Below are 16,246 nucleotides of genomic sequence, written 5' to 3' on the forward strand. Positions count from 1 at the left end.
CTATGTGGAACGAGAAGATCAAGAAGATGATCTAGAGTGAAGGGTTGAAGACTACAAATCTGGCTAGGATCAATAGATCGCCAATTTTGTTTAAGTCTTTATTTTTCAAGAGATGTAAGAGGCAATTGCCATATATTTTGTAGTAAATGCCAATGGTTTAGTCTTTCTTTAAATTAGGGCTCATCCAAAGTAAGTGTGATGTCTAGAAAGGTTCTGAGATTAGTGGTACTTAAGCGAGTCTTGCTCCATCAACATCTCTTTACTCACCCGGTCACATTCATTTAGAAATTACCGAAAGAAGTTAGACGACTTCTATTGTTTTGCATTAGCTTGCATTTTGGATTAGATTTTCTTTGGTTAAAGAGACAATGATGTAACTCCGTTGGCTTATGAATAAAATTTCGAGTTCTTTTCCTTATGACTGAATTTTGATTATGAGCATATTACTTTGTGACTACGATGGCTGGGTCATCAGTATTAATTCAAGGACATGGAATAGCCCAAGTTCCCCTTGCCAAAAGGCACCTTGATTACTGTCGCAAAACTCTCTACCCTCCTAGGGCAAATCACACCTATGAATAGCCAACGGATTCTATGCAAAAACGCATGTAGAGAACGGAAATGAGTTCCTTTGCAATACCTCTAATGATTGCGAATAAAGGCGCATCTTAGAGAAGTTTATATGTCTCTCTAGTGGACTCAATGTCACTATTCGAGCTATTAAATCCAATAAAGTCATGAGAGAAGATCTCTTAGATTTAGACACATATTGGCTTTGTCACGACATGATATGTCATCCTAGTCATGATACGATGATCCATCTACTAAAGGCTTCACATGGACATCCTTTTCTCTCGAGCAAAATGAAGCCTGAATATAAAGTTAATTCCTAGACTAATTGTGACCGACGGTGCTGCCTAGGGCACCGCCTCCGTCCACCACCAGCCTAGGGCTAGTGCAGTCTATATCCATGACTCCATGGATGGCATCCATCATAGTGATGGCACCCCAGGTAATGCTGCAATCACCAAGTTGCTTCAAATAGCTGCAATCTTCAACTTGCTTCAAATGGCGTTTCAAACGCTCAGGCCTAACCAAAATCCTCATTGGTTGCTTTTAAAGCTACTCGCTCGTTTTACAAAGCCCTTTCCTTAGGGAAATTAGGTCTGAGACCGTGCTATGCAAAGGATATAAAAATACTCATTCTGTTTTTACATAGAATCCATGGGGATTATGTGGACTAGTTCAACCAACTTGCGGACGTTTAAATATCTCATGATATTGGCTGACACGCAAACACGCTGGTCACGTGTTGTGCCATTGTCCACTTGTAAATGTTGCTTATGCTACACTCCTAGCACATATCATACAACAACGGGCTCACTCCCCGGATCATCTTATTCCGTCAATTGGACGTGGCGATGCTAGAGAGTTTCCATTAAAGACTTTCGATGGATATTGCAATGGGACTGATGTTGGACATCATATCCACATATATACACCCAAATGGTCTCGCAGAAACGACTACGATTTAGGGTTTAGGGATATTGGTAATGCGCACCAATCTCCTTATATCCGCTTAGGGTGATGCAATATTGCATGCAGCTACGTTAATACGTCTACGACCTACCGCCACTCAATCTACCTCTGCGTTACAGTTAGTGACTGGGTACGATTATCGTACTTACGCACATTTCAGTGAGCCATTTATGTGCCAATTGCGCCGCCACAGCGCACTATTACAGGTCCTTACAGACGAATGGGCAACTACGTTGGACTTAAGACTCCAACAATCGTCCGCCACTTAATGTCCTTGCAAGGAGATCTCCTTACCGCTAGATTTTCTGGTTGTCACTTTGATGAGACAATCTTCCCTTTATTAGGGGGAGATGAGAACATGGATGTTCAGCAGGAACGACAGGAATTGTATTGGCCTGTCCCCACTATGTCTTATCTCGATCTATGTTAAAGTGACCCTGCAAGGAAGGACGTCCTTACGAGAGGACGTAGCGCCATCCTACACGGAGGTAGGCATGGTGCCAACACCAAAGAGAGTGGCACTCTGGCGTTACAGGCCATGGCCCCAGCTAGGATGCGTGAGAGTCCCGTGGGTTCGAAGGATACTTTGGCACATTCCAATCTTTTGATCATCAAGACTCAAAATCCGTCTCATGAGAATCTTCCAGGTTATGGTTATCGTTGGGGAACGCCTCAACGTCAGAACCTATTCCTGAGAATATAGAGCTCTATGAAAATTACACTAGTGTACATGAGACGTGGGATAGAAACTCTATCATAATTGATGATGTAGTTGCGCATTTCGTTGCACATGAGTTTGTTGAGTCTGATGACATCGAACCACACTCGTCGATGAATGAATGCCAACGTAGAGAAATTTGGCCTAAATGGAAAGATGTGATCCAGGTTAAGATGAATTCTCTAACGAAGATGTTAAAGATGACAGAATCGATAAGGATTGTAATCAGACATCAATCCCAAAACAAGATTGATCCCGGTAATCACTTCTAGCGAGATTGGAGTTGAGCAGAATCAGGAGAGTTGATTTCAGTAATCAATTCTCGTATAATGAAAGATTGCATATAATTGTATTGATAAGTTTCCATTAGTTGTATGCTGTAATTTAGGATCTAGTTTGATTTCTCCCTGTATAAAAAATATGTATATTGTTTAGAAGCTGTAGTTGAATACAATTCATTCACTCATTCTTTTTTCTTTATGGTATCAGAGCAATAAGCTCTTGGTGACCTAAAACTCTATCCAAACACAAAGTCCTACCTGTCTCTTCCAATGGCAAGCGACGACCAAAAGATAGTCGGCACAGAGACTCCGAAACGTGCCTATTGCAAAGCACCAGAAAATTCAGAACGTGAAGTTCCCAGCTATGAAAATCCCAATGATCCTCTCTACCTCTACCACTCGGATCAACCTGGTGCTGTTCTCGTTTCTCAGCCCTTAAATGAGGATAATTACAGTACTTGGAGCCGTGCAATGATCATGGGTTTGAGTGCTAAAAACAAAGTTGGATTCATTGATGGATCCATCAAGAAACCAAATGGTACCTCGGTTGCAAATTTGCAACAATGGAAGCGATGTAACGATCTGGTAAAGTCATGGATATTAAATTCCATCTCCAAAGATATATCTGCTAGTGTCATCTACTGTGATCTGGCTCATGAGATATGGGCTGAATTAAAGGAACGCTATTCCCAAGTCAATAGAGTACACTTATTTCATATTGAGAGTGAAATCCATGGTTGTGCTCAGGACTCCATGTCTGTTGTCTCCTACTTCACAAAGCTCAAGGGACTGTGGAATGAGCATGATCCATTGTGCTCAATCCCTACTTGTAATTGTGGGGCAATGAAGGAAGTTTTTGATTACCAAAACAATCAGAAGACCATGAAATTTCTTATGGGACTTGATGAATCTTTTGCCGCAGTACGGGGACGAATTTTGTTGATGGATCCTCTTCCAACTGTCAATAAAGCGTACTCACTTGTGCTTCGGCATGAAAGGCAGCTAGATGTGGCAACTGGCAAAGTGTTTGTTCCCGAAGAAACTGCACTTGCAGTAAGAGACAATCCTCACATCAATGATCAGAAAGTTCCTAGAGATCAAAGCAAGGTGTCGAAACATGCTAGAAGAAACAGCCATCTCAAGTGTGAGCGCTGTGACAAAGTTGGTCACACCAAAGACACTTGCCATTCACATTTGAAGTGTAGCTATTGTGGTTGGAAAGGCCACTCAGTTGATACTTGCAGAAAATTGCAAAGAGCAGAGCAACATGATCGTCGGTTCTCCTCTAGACAAGACTATTCCAAAGGCAATCATGTTGCTTCCCAACAGCCTGAGACCAAGGAGGATTCGAGTCCTGCTCTTTTTACTCCAGAGCAATGCCAACAAATCCTAAACCTTCTCAACAACAGTAAGCCTAATTCAATGGCCAACCATGTTGGTAGTTCTTCCACTATCAGTAGTTTGTCAGGTAATTCCCTTTGTTTTTCTTCTAGAGGTAATAACTCATCTTGGATTCTTAATAGTGGAGCCACTGATCACATGGTTTGCTCTCCAACACTCTTAACTTCATGCACTCTTGTTCACAATAGAACAGTGCGATTGCCAGATGGCACCCATGTCAAAGTCACTCATATAGGAAAAGTTGGTTTCTCTTCCTCATTAATTTTGCATAATGTTCTCTGTGTCCCATTTTTCGATATGAATCTTATTTCCATTAGCAAGCTTGCATATGATTCTTTCTGTCTCACAATCTTCCTTAACCGTTTCTGTATCATCCAGGACCTACGATCGGGGAAGATGATTGGGACGGGAACTAAATGGGAGAGTCTCTACTACTTAGACGTTTCCAAAGGTGCTCAGTGCAACTCAGTCAAAACCCCTACATCCAATCTCTGGCACCAGCGCCTTGGGCATCTATCCAATAAAGTGTTGCATTCCCTTTCACTGTCGGTTAATGAAAGTGAATCATGTGATGTTAGTGATTGTTCCATTTGTCCGTTAGCCAAGCAAACTTGATTGCAATTTCCCTTAAGTTCTATTTCTAGCAATGAACCTTTTGAATTAATTCATGTTGACATTTGGGGTGGTTATAAAGTTGCATCTCTTTCTGGAGCTCATTATTTCCTTACTATTGTTGATGACTTTACTCGTTGTACATGGATATACCTGTTGCGTCATAAATCTGATACGCAAAGCTTTTTGACTTCTTTTATCAATCTTGTTGAGACACAGTTTTCTTCAAAGGTCAAAATTGTGCGTAGTGATAATGGCCCCGAATTTAAACTCAACTCACTTTATTCCACAAAGGGTATTGTTCATCAAACTAGTTGTGTTTCCACTCCTCAACAAAATGGAGTTGTTGAGCGCAAACATCGTCACTTGCTCAATGTGGCTAGGGCATTGCTTTTCCAAGCACATCTCCCAAAACGATTTTGGGGGGAAGTTGTTCTCACCGCTGCCTACCTTATTAATCGAACTCCCACACCTCTTTTGCAAGGTATCACTCCTTTTGAACGTTTGTTTAAGATTACTCCTACTTATTCTCATTTAAGGGTCTTTGGGTGTCTATGCTTTGCTTCCACACATGCTCACCGTCCTTCTAAATTTGATGCACGAGCAACTCGTTGTATTCTTGTTGGGTACCCATATGGACAAAAGGGATATCGTGTTTATGATCTTGCCCTTAACAAAGTCTTCACCTCCCGAGATGTGATTTTTCATGAAGATCAATTCCCGTTCTCACATATTCCCAATGAAGAACAACACATTGTGTTACCAAATTCTCTTGTTAGTCCTTTTGACTCCCATGATAGTCCACCAAGTCTTAAAAAAACCACCACGTCACCCACAATGCCTATAGTGGCACCACTTTCCCCTTCTGCCAACATACATGCGTCAAATCCATCATCTCCCACACCTGGTCATGTTTCACCTTTGGCAGTTGATGTTGTGCCCAGTGATCCACCTCCAGTCATTCCTTCTTCTCCACCAAAGAAGCTCACACGATCTACTCGTGTACCTACCTCCCTTCAAGGCTTCCATCTTGACATTGCTCTCCCTTCACGCACCAACTCATCATTGACCTCGACCGTGGCCACTCACAAAGGTACTGCTCATCCATTGTCTCATTTTCTTTCTTATAATCATTTATCTTCTCAACACCGTGCTTTCACCACTTCTCTTACTATTGCAAAGGAACCCCAAACGTTTTCACAGGCTGTTGAAGACCCCAAATGGAGAGCTGCCATGCACAGTGAAATTGATGTTCTTGAAGCTAATCGTACTTGGATCCTCCAATCCCTTCCACCTGGCAAGAAACCCATTGGGTGCAAATGGGTTTACAAGATCAAACTTAAACCAGATGGGTCCATTGAGCGTTACAAAGCTCGCTTGGTTGCCAAAGGATACAGTCAAATTGAAGGCCTTGATTCTAAAGAAACATTTGCACCTGTTGCCAAGTTGGTCACTGTACGTCTCCTCCTTGCTATAGCCTCTGTTCAAGGCTGGCATCTTCACCAACTTGACATTAACAATGCTTTCTTACATGGAGATCTTTATGAGGATGTCTACATGTCCTTACCTCCCGGATTCGGATGAAAGGGGGAGACAAGAGTATGTAAACTTCAAAAGTCCTTGTATGGACTGAAACAAGCATCTAGACAATGGTTCTTGAAGTTATCTTCTGCTCTTATTGCTGCTGGCTATACACAATCTAAGGCAGATTATTCCTTATTCGTCCGATCCCGAAGTAGCAGCAGCTTCACTGCCATTCTTGTCTATGTTGATGATCTTATAGTGGCAGGTAATAATTTGCAGCACATTGAAGAGACTAAGCATTTTTTGGGCCAACAATTCAAGCTCAAAGATCTTGGTCAATTAAAATGCTTCTTGGGCATAGAAGTAGCAAGATCAGCAAGAGGAATTTCACTTTCACAAAGAAAGTATGCACTTGAAAATCTTGAAGACACAGGTTTTCTAGGTGCCAAACCCACAAATTTTCCCATGGCACAGAACTTGATACTGACACAATCAGATGAAGTAACCTTAAAGGACCCTTCCTCATATAGAAGGCTTGTTGGACGTTTAATATACTTGACCATTACGAGACCAGACTTGACCTACGTTGTTCATGTGTTAAGCCAGTTTATGGAGAAGCCTCGAATGCCACATCTAGATGCAGCCCACCGAGTTCTTAGATATATCAAGCAAACACCAGGTCAAGGTATTTTTCTCTCAGCCACAAGTCAAATACAATTGAATGCTTTCTGTGATGCAGATTGGGCACGTTGTAGAAACACTAGAAGGTCCATCTCTGGCTATTGCATATTACTTGGTCAGTCACCCATTTCTTGGAAAACCAAGAAACAAACAACTATGGCTAGATCAACGGCTGAGGCAGAGTACAGGTCTATGGCAACAACCTGTTGTGAAATTACTTGGATCAAATATGTCCTCAAAGACCTGAGAGTGAAACATCCACAACCTATCAGACTATATTGTGACAATCAAGCAGCTCTTCATATTGCTGCAAATCCAGTTTTCCATGAACGAACAAAGCACATTGAAATTGATTGTCACTTGGTACGTGAGAAACTTCAAGAGGGGCTGATTTGAACTTCTTATATTAGAACGTACAATTAATTAACTTGCTGATTTGTTTACGAAGCCTCTAAGTTCAGCACAGTTTAATGCTTTGATTGGCAAGTTGGGTGTTATTAACATACACTCCAACTTGAAGGGGAGTGTTAAAGATGACAGAATCGATAAGGATTGTAATCAGACATCAATCCCAAAACAAGATTGATCCCGGCAATCACTTCTAGCGAGATTGGAGTTGAGCAGAATAAGGAGAGTTGATTTCAGCAATCAATTCTCGTATAATGAAAGATTGCATATAATTGTATTTATATGTTTCCATTAGTTGTATGCTGTAATTTAGGATCTAGTTTGATTTCTCCCTGTATAAAAGATATGTATATTGTTCAAAAGCTGTAGTTGAATACAATTCATTCACTCATTCTTTTTTCTTTAGAAGAGGAAGGTTTTTGAGCTAGTGATGCCAACACCTCCTAACATAAAACCTATTGACTAATGGGTCTTCGTTAGAAAGCATGATGATGAGAAAAAGATATGGCAATCTTGCCTTATGAAGCAAGGCTTCTCACAAAACGCCCTGGAATTGACTACGATGAGACATATTCTCTCATAATGGATGTCATTGCACTCCACTACCCTGTCAGTTTGGTAGTTTCCGAATAACTAAACATGCAGCTTACAAATGTGGTCACTACGTATCTCTATAGGGATCTAGATGCGGAATATACATGAAGGTTCATGGTGAACTTCATTTAGCCAAGTCAAGTGGCTCCAGACCACGGAGAGTATTTGCAATAAGGTTGAAACGCTTACTAAAGTGACTACTTGATTAGGAAGGGATATGCCCGTGCGTTTCCAGAATAAGTTTCGGATTTTATCACGATTCATGTTGAACATGATCTTCATTGGAAGCCCTTAAAGAGTTAAGGGAAACCGTTGAACACTTGAAATCCGAGTTTGAGATGAAGGATTTTGGGAGAACATGATTATGTCTCAGTTCGGAACTTGAGCATCGTGTTGATAGATGCTTAGGCATTTTGACATGGTTAAAGCACCCCCCATGATCGTTTGTAGTCTTGATCCTGAAAATGATCCTCTTTGTCTGAAGGATGATGACGAAGATGTGCTAGAGGCAGAAATGCTTTACTTGAGTACAATAGACACATTAATGTACTTAGCTGAATGCACAAGACCGGACATCTCATTTGCAGTGAACTTGTTAGCTAAGGTATATCTTTGCGCCAACACAACGCCATTTGATTGGTGTAAAAGATATCTTTCAGTACTTGAGATGTACAATTGATATGGGCTTGTTCTATCCCTATAGAGAGATGATGAATTCGGACCCATCACACACCAGAAACGCAGCCAATGCTGGCTTGCGTTCTCTATCCCCACCCCAAAACTACATAAGTGTTTTGGAAGGTTTTGCTGATATTGGGTATCTCTCTGACCCACACCAAGGTCATTCCCAATCTGGTTAAGTGTTCACCATGGGAAAAGACCGTGATATCTTGGAGGTCTACAGAATAGACCCTAGTCGCTATATCTTCGAACAATGCAGAGATCATTGCTATTCACGAAGTGGTTCGTGAATGTATATGGATTGGATCCATAATTATGCATGTTCGAACAATTGTGGTTTGAAGTCAACCACTGATGAGCCTATGAGCATTTAGGGTAATGTTGCTTGTTTTGAACAAATGAAGCAAGGCTACATCAAAAGCGATAACAGTCATAACACCAAGGATAATCAGCAACAACAAACTCTCCTCAAGATCAAAGTGAACTAGGTTCAATCTGAGGACAGTGTGGTAGGCTTGCTCACTAAGTCATTGCCTAAATTCCACTTTCGAGGAACATGTTGGTAGCATCATTTACGGAAGTTATCCGAACTCCCATGATTGTAGTCATCAGGGGGAGATGCAGACATCCGGGGGAGATGTTTACATGTATGGTTTCGAAACGTGAAGGGTGTGTTGTGCTCTTTTTCCCCTTCGACCGAGCTTATTTTTGTCCCACAGGGTTTTTGTTACTCGGCAAAGTTTTTAACAAGGCAACGAGAGAAGCACCACGTTTGGGCGATACAAGGGGGAGTGTTCAAGTAAATATCTATTTGTGTGTCTGGCCCAAACTCTAGGTTACTTGACCTAGTGGTAATTAATAAGGTTTAATTAGAAGAATCTAGATATTCTCATTCAATGTATGATTACTTTTCCTTGTATGATTTGGATTCTATGCATTGTAATCCTCTATATAAAGAGATCTCTATTATCAATGAGAACACACAGCAATTCTCTCTCAAATATCGTTTCCCTAAAACATTTGTCAGAATATGTTTTCTTCTCATTTCGGGTAATTATCAACAATTTTTCTGTGGACTTCCAGAAATCTGTTTCATGCAGCTTGGCAAGGAAATTTTGAGGCATGGGTACAAGATCATTTACTTCATTTCATAATGACGCATAGTGAATAAAGGTGAATAGGTATACATAAAATTAGGGCTGCACACGGATTGGGTTGGATCGGTTTTGACTTCAAACCGTCCCTATGCCAAAGTGAGCGGTTTAGGTATTTTGGAAAACCGGTCATAAAAAAAATAATCTCAATCCGACCCAATCCAATCCAATTAAAGATGGTTTGGTTTGGTCGGTTAGGCGGTTTTTCACCTATATAATATTAACATGCTATTTATGAAAAATTCATAGTAAAAATTTAATCTCAAGAATTGAAATTATGTTAAATTATCTAATTAAAATCCAAAACATATAGTCCAAAACTAAAACCTAAATTAGATTCAAAGTGATTCACTTATTTAAAGACTTAGCCATCAATACTAGCTTAATATGATAGCATTAAAGGTCAAAGAATGAGAGATTGAGAGATCATAAATGTGATATGAAAGGATCAAAAAAATTATAGCGATTATATACTAAGGTTTTAGGCATTTGGGCCTTGAATTCAATATGATAGTATATCATTTTAGAATAAAGTTATAACTGGAGATTTAGAACTTAGAACAAACCGGATAATGAATATATATATTTATTATGTGTATATATATATAAATAAATAAAAATTCTCTTATATTTCAAACATACCGGTCGGTTCGGGTTCTGTGGTTTAAGTACAAGAGAAACCAAACCAACCCAGCTCATAAATGGTTTGGTTCGGTAGTGAACCAATTTTCAATTTTTAAAGTTAAAAAACCTTAACCAAACCATATTTATCGGTCGGTTTTGGCCGGTTTGGGCTGTTTGTACCTTGTTTTGCACACCCCTACATAAAATCTAGGGCTGGCAATTTGGGCAGAAGCAACCGAACTAACCGACATCCGAGCCGGCCCGAACCGATTTGGGCCGAAGATTCGGCTTACCGACTTTTCGGCTCGGCTGAGCCGTACCGGAAGTCATCTTTGGCTCGGCTACGGTATGCAAATCCTCATACCGTCGGTATACCGTACCGACCGTATATACGTATACAACCGAATAGCATACAAAATGTGTAAAACTTCGCAAGAGATAGGAATCGAACCCCTAACCTCCTGCACAAGATCAACACCTCTTAGCCATTCGAGCACACGCTGCTCTTACTATAATATGCACAAACTTTTTATTTATTCCCTCATACACCACATAATTAAAACAAAACAAGTTCAGCTGCATCTGCCCTCATTCATCGTTTTTTTTTCTTTCACTTTATTTTCTCATCTTCTTTCCTCCTCCTCTTCTTATTTCCAGTTCCATCACCGTCTTCTTCTTTATCAGTTCCATCATCATCTTCTTCTTTTTGTTTGATTGCCACACAACTCGCAACCTGCAAAGTTCCACATCCCCCATCATCTTCTTCTTTTTAGTATATAAATCACAGCCACAAGCTCTCAATTCAATTCAACCCCAAAACCCCCAATTTCACTATTCAATTTCTTCTGCAAATCGATCAATAACCCTAATTTTCAATCCAACCCCCAAAACCCAACTCGATTCCCTTCTGACCGGATTTGCAATATCCCTCCCAATCAGACCCAGAACGATGACGATGGAGATTGAGGTAATCTGGAGGAAGAGATTAAGGTAAATTGGAGGAAGAGCTCCGTGTTTCTAATTTCAATTAGGGCTTGCAGATGGAGGAAAGTGTGATCAAGACTGTGATCGGTGTTATCTTGGTGGCGGAGGCCTAATGTCAAGATCCGGCAAATTCTCCGAATTTGAGCCGAAATTCAAACCGAAATTCGGTATACCGATATGTCGGTAACCGACGACGGCGGCTCGGTTTCGGTTGCAGATTTGGGAAACCGACCAACTTCGGTCGATACCCGGTTGACGGAATTTGTCGTCGGTTTTCTACCGAATCCACCCCTAATAGAATCACTAACAAAGAATAATTACTAAATTTTGCCGAATTTATCAAATTTTTAGTCCATAATTTGAATAATACCTTTGGTTATTTTGTAACTTTCCACCAATTTTTTTCCTGTTATCTTACTCATAATGTTTAACTTCGGGTTTGAACCGAAATTCGGTCTAAACTCTCCGAAATCAGTTTCAAAAAAAAAAAAAAAAGATCAACAGAAAATTGCTGTTCGGGTTCGGTTTAAGGCCCAAGCCGAGCCAACCCGAACAGTGCCCAGCCTCAAATTTCCACCGCCTTTTACAGTTTTCTACAAGGCAATACTGGGGTCCACCGCAGAACAAGGCTCCTACTCCATCTCAAACTCAGTCCCTCCTTCACAGCCAGCGAAGCTCGGAGACCACCGCAACAAGGTAAAACCACTAACCACCGTCACTGACTTCCCCAAAGTTCAATACTTTCTGTTCGATCTAACTTCCTTGCTTCTGATTCGAATTTTCATTACTTTGGGAACCTCACTGCAATTGCTATCTCACAATCGATTCTAGATCCGTCGATTAGGTCTTGGTTTCCTGAATTGAGTTGGCTTGATTTTTCCTGAATTGAGTTGGGTTGATTGGGAAGCAGCTAGATTAGCACATTGGCATTAGAATGCATTTACTGTTTTATATGATTTAAGGTTGACCTTCCATGAAAGTGGGTTGAATGCATGATACATGTCATTGCTGACTCTCTTCCTCACTTTCCTTATGCAGGACTAACTTGTGGTTTTTATTCCGAGGCATCGGCTATATAAACTGTCAGCAACCCCTAGGAGTCGTTTCTTGAAGCCAAGAACATGATGCCCTGTATATTCTGCTAGTATCTTGTTTGTCTTCACTTGGTTTCTTGCAATCAGTGAACATTTGGTGTAACCTGGTATTCCCGTTGTAAGCGGATATTTTTTAGTGCAGTGATTGAGTTTGAGTGATATGGATGTTCAAAGGCCTTCAAATAATGCCATGAGTGCCCGTCCATTAACTCCACTGAGAGCAATTAGGGGTGTGGTTTGCTTAATTGTGCTTGTTTTGACTGCCTTCATGATGTTAGTGTATTTTGGCTTCATGGGCGCTGTTATAGTTAGGATTTTTAGCATACCTTACAGTAGAAGAGTAACAGCTGTCTTCTATGGTGCTTGGATAGCTTTATGGCCTGTTCTTTTTGAAAAGATAAACGGGACTAAAGTTATCTTTTCTGGGGAAACTGTTCCCACAGGGGAACGCATTTTGCTTATTTCAAATCATCGAACTGAGGTGGACTGGATGTATTTGTGGGACTTGGCATTGCGCAAAGGACAGCAGGGATACATAAAGTATATCCTTAAAAGTAGTTTAATGAAACTTCCTGTATTTGGTTGGACGTTTCACATAATGGAGTACATTTCCGTGGAGAGAAAGTGGGAGGTCGATGAACCAAATATGCGTCGAATGCTTTCAACTTTAAATGATCCTCAAGATTCTCTCTGGCTTGCTCTTTTCCCAGAAGGAACAGATTTCACGTAATTTCTCAATCTTGTTTCTGCTTTCCTTTTTAATTGTAGACTTGGTATTAGGTTCCTGAGCATTTTGTCTTGAGTAATTTTAAGATACCAAAGGATGCAATCTAAGGGTGATTGATCATAGTTAAGTGTTCTTGCATGTATAATAGTTAAATACTGCTTCCTCTTATCTAAGGCATGTATTGAGATTTTTCTTCCCAACTATTTTATGCAGTGAGCAGAAGTGCATCCGTAATCAGAAGTATGCTGCTGAACATGGCTTACCTGTACTAAAGCATGTCTTGCTTCCAAAAACAAAGGGCTTCTATGCATGTTTAGAAGAATTAAGGGGATCTTTGGATGCAGGTTGCCTTCTTTACATATTATTTGGGGTTTACACTTTTATTTCACTGAATCCTGCCTGGTTTCTTCTGTACAATTTAAAATTTAAAACTTCTTCTCTAGAATGGCGAATAATCCTGGAAATTGGTTCATCTCTGGCTAGATATACTTATAACTTAACTTACATACATGTCTTTTGGAATTTCTGAATTGTAGTTTCAATTGTTTCCTAATGAAAAATTTTCCAGTCTCTGTTTCTTGAATTTATATTTCCTTACTAATAGTTCAAAGAATGGACCTTTAACATTATGCTCATATGGCTTTCCCCTATTTCTAGAAATGGCCAGCTGGGCGATACTGTGAGTCCGTTGTTACTCAATTAGGGGCCTTCTTTCCTGTTATTTCCAAGAGTTCCCAGTATTTGAATATGTGGATTTTCTTCCACAAATCCATTGATGATGTGTTTTCGGTGTAGGGACTGTTTAATATGAAGGTGACACCTCAGAGTCTTATTGTTAACAGTTCAAGGCAATGACATTTTCTGTTGAATTTCCTTATTGTCATTCATCTTCCGATCCACTTAACTTAATTCTATCGGAATACTTCTGATCAAAATTATTAAACACTTGGGTTAATTTTCACAGTGAATTCATTGTTTATTGCTTATTGTATTTGTAATAGACACAACTAACTTGGGTTGGCTGTAATGTTTGAGTTACAAGATTTGCTGCTTTGTTGCTCTGTGTTTCCCCTTGATTACTGTATTTGTCTGATAGTAGTTTCCCGTTAAGAAATCCGGCAAACGTATAGTCCAGTAATGAAATAAATGCTCCAGTTTAAGATAAAAGGTTTATATGACAATATATGATTCAGATGGAAAACAAAGGTGCCTATAGTTCTTTGCATTGCAGGATGGATAGTACATTTAAGAGCTAAAATCATTTATCACCTTTAACTGTACACCTAAAATCAAGTGTGTCCCCAAACTTCTAATTTGATCACATATGCCCTTATACTCTCCAATATGATCAACCAATGCCATTAGTAAACTAATTCATCAATTTCTTCATAAATTGGTGATGATGAGAGTCCACTTTAGGGTCAGTTTTTTGCTTTGGACATGTAAATGGTGTGTTTCTTGCATGATTGAAAGCTAAAATCTAGTTTGAGTGGGCAACACTATATGAAGAAATTGATGGATTAGTTAAGTATTGGCTATAAGCAATCACACTGGAGAGTACAAGGGCACAAGCTATCATATTAGAAGTTTAGGGGCACAAATGATTTTAGGTGTAAAGTTCAGGGTGGTAAAATGATTTTAGCTCTACATTTAAAGGCTAACCTACAGCAAGACAATTATGCCTGCTAAATCAATTTTGTGTTTGTCATTAGTTGGGTTAATTAGCTAGCTATATCTACTAGAACATCTCAGAGGCGATTGTGCTAGTTTTTCTTGATTTTCTTACACTGTACATTGGTTTCTCTGTGTACTGCAGTTTATGATGTGACTATCGGCTATAGGCCTAGTAGTCCGACTTTCTTCGACAATGCCGCTGGGGTGAACCCTACTGAAGTTCATATGCATGTCCGACGTATCCCACTTGATAATATTCCCTCATCTGAAGACGAGGTTACGACTTGGCTAATGAATACATTTCATTTCAAAGACCAGTTGCTCTCAGATTTTCATTCTCAAGGCCATTTTCCCCATGAAGGAACAGAAGGTGAACTCTCTACTCTGAAGTGCCTTATCAATTTTATGGCAGTAATTATCGCGACAGGAACGTGTACATACCTAACCCTTTTCTCGTCCATCTGGTTTAAGATATATGTATCTTCCGTTTGTGCATATCTCATATCTGCTACTTACTTCAATATTCGACCATTGCCCATTGTTAGCCTTTTGAAAGGCTTGTTTAATTGTAAATCATCTTAGATTATTATTATTGAAGGAGTGTCAACAGGTTCCATATATGAGTTTTGTACCGGTTGTAATTTTTAAGTGGGTAGCAATAGCATAAGTAGTTTCCTTCTCATGCAGAGTAGATGCATCCAAACTTTTAGATTGTATGATTCAAGAGTTTTCTCTGCCAGCAGGCTTGGTATGGTGTTTGTTATTATTTTACTGGACGGTTCTATTTGCATATCAAAATTTGTTGTATACTCATTCAAAAGCAACTTTTGGCCAGCAGGATTGTTTTTTTTATCCCTTTTGATGGGAAGCTACTGAACTATTGTATCATTTTTGGTCTGCCTCCATTGAGATATTGCATTACTTTTGAGAGGAGGCCACCGAAAATGGTGCAATAGTTCAGTAGCTTCCCCCAAATGTAGGATTTTGAAAATGCAATTGCAATTCAGCGAGTACCGACCAAATAGTGTGACATGATTTTTTCAGATTGTTGAAGTTTTCAGTTCCGAAGAGGGTTAAAACTAAGGTTGATGCTTATTTTGCTTTTTCCGTAACCACTATGCCAAAAGAATCTATCCTAGAGGCTAGAGGCTACTAAAGATAGATGGTGAAATAGATCAAGAAAGCTTTTCAGTAACCTTTAGAATCTCACTTAAGACACAACTTTGAGGTCGCAAGAGCTGGAGGGAAAACCCAGATAGCATGAATTGTTGACCAAAACTGTTGTATCACCTCTATAGTTATAGCCGGATTAGGCTTTAGATAATTCTGTAGAATGCTGAGCTACCGAATAACCAGATTTAAAGAATAAAGGTACTGTGATGCCAGACCATCCTGTCACGGCCAGCAGTGGGATTCAATGGAGTAGAGAGAGTGCTTGGTGATTCATGTGCACGGAAAGTAGCACTGATGAGAAAAGGAATGCAGAATCACTCACTAGAAGCAGTGATTAAACTTTGTACCTTTGAATGCACAGGTAATAGAGTACAATG

General features: G+C 39.9%; 1 protein-coding gene across 1 annotated transcript; it reads left to right on the forward strand.

Moving 5' to 3' along the window:
- The first annotated feature begins 11,771 nt into the window (after nt 1-11,771).
- Nucleotides 11,772-15,494, forward strand: LOC112174654 (probable 1-acyl-sn-glycerol-3-phosphate acyltransferase 5). Its single transcript, XM_024312454.2, has 4 exons — nt 11,772-11,897; nt 12,240-13,021; nt 13,236-13,366; nt 14,839-15,494. The coding sequence occupies exons 2-4, from the start codon at nt 12,456-12,458 to the stop codon at nt 15,276-15,278; spliced, it is 1,137 nt and encodes a 378-aa protein (XP_024168222.1). The 5' UTR covers nt 11,772-11,897; nt 12,240-12,455; the 3' UTR covers nt 15,279-15,494.
- The last annotated feature ends 752 nt before the right edge of the window (nt 15,495-16,246 follow it).

Source organism: Rosa chinensis, chromosome 6 (assembly GCF_002994745.2).
Source record: "Rosa chinensis cultivar Old Blush chromosome 6, RchiOBHm-V2, whole genome shotgun sequence".
Taxonomy (NCBI): Eukaryota; Viridiplantae; Streptophyta; class Magnoliopsida; order Rosales; family Rosaceae; genus Rosa; species Rosa chinensis.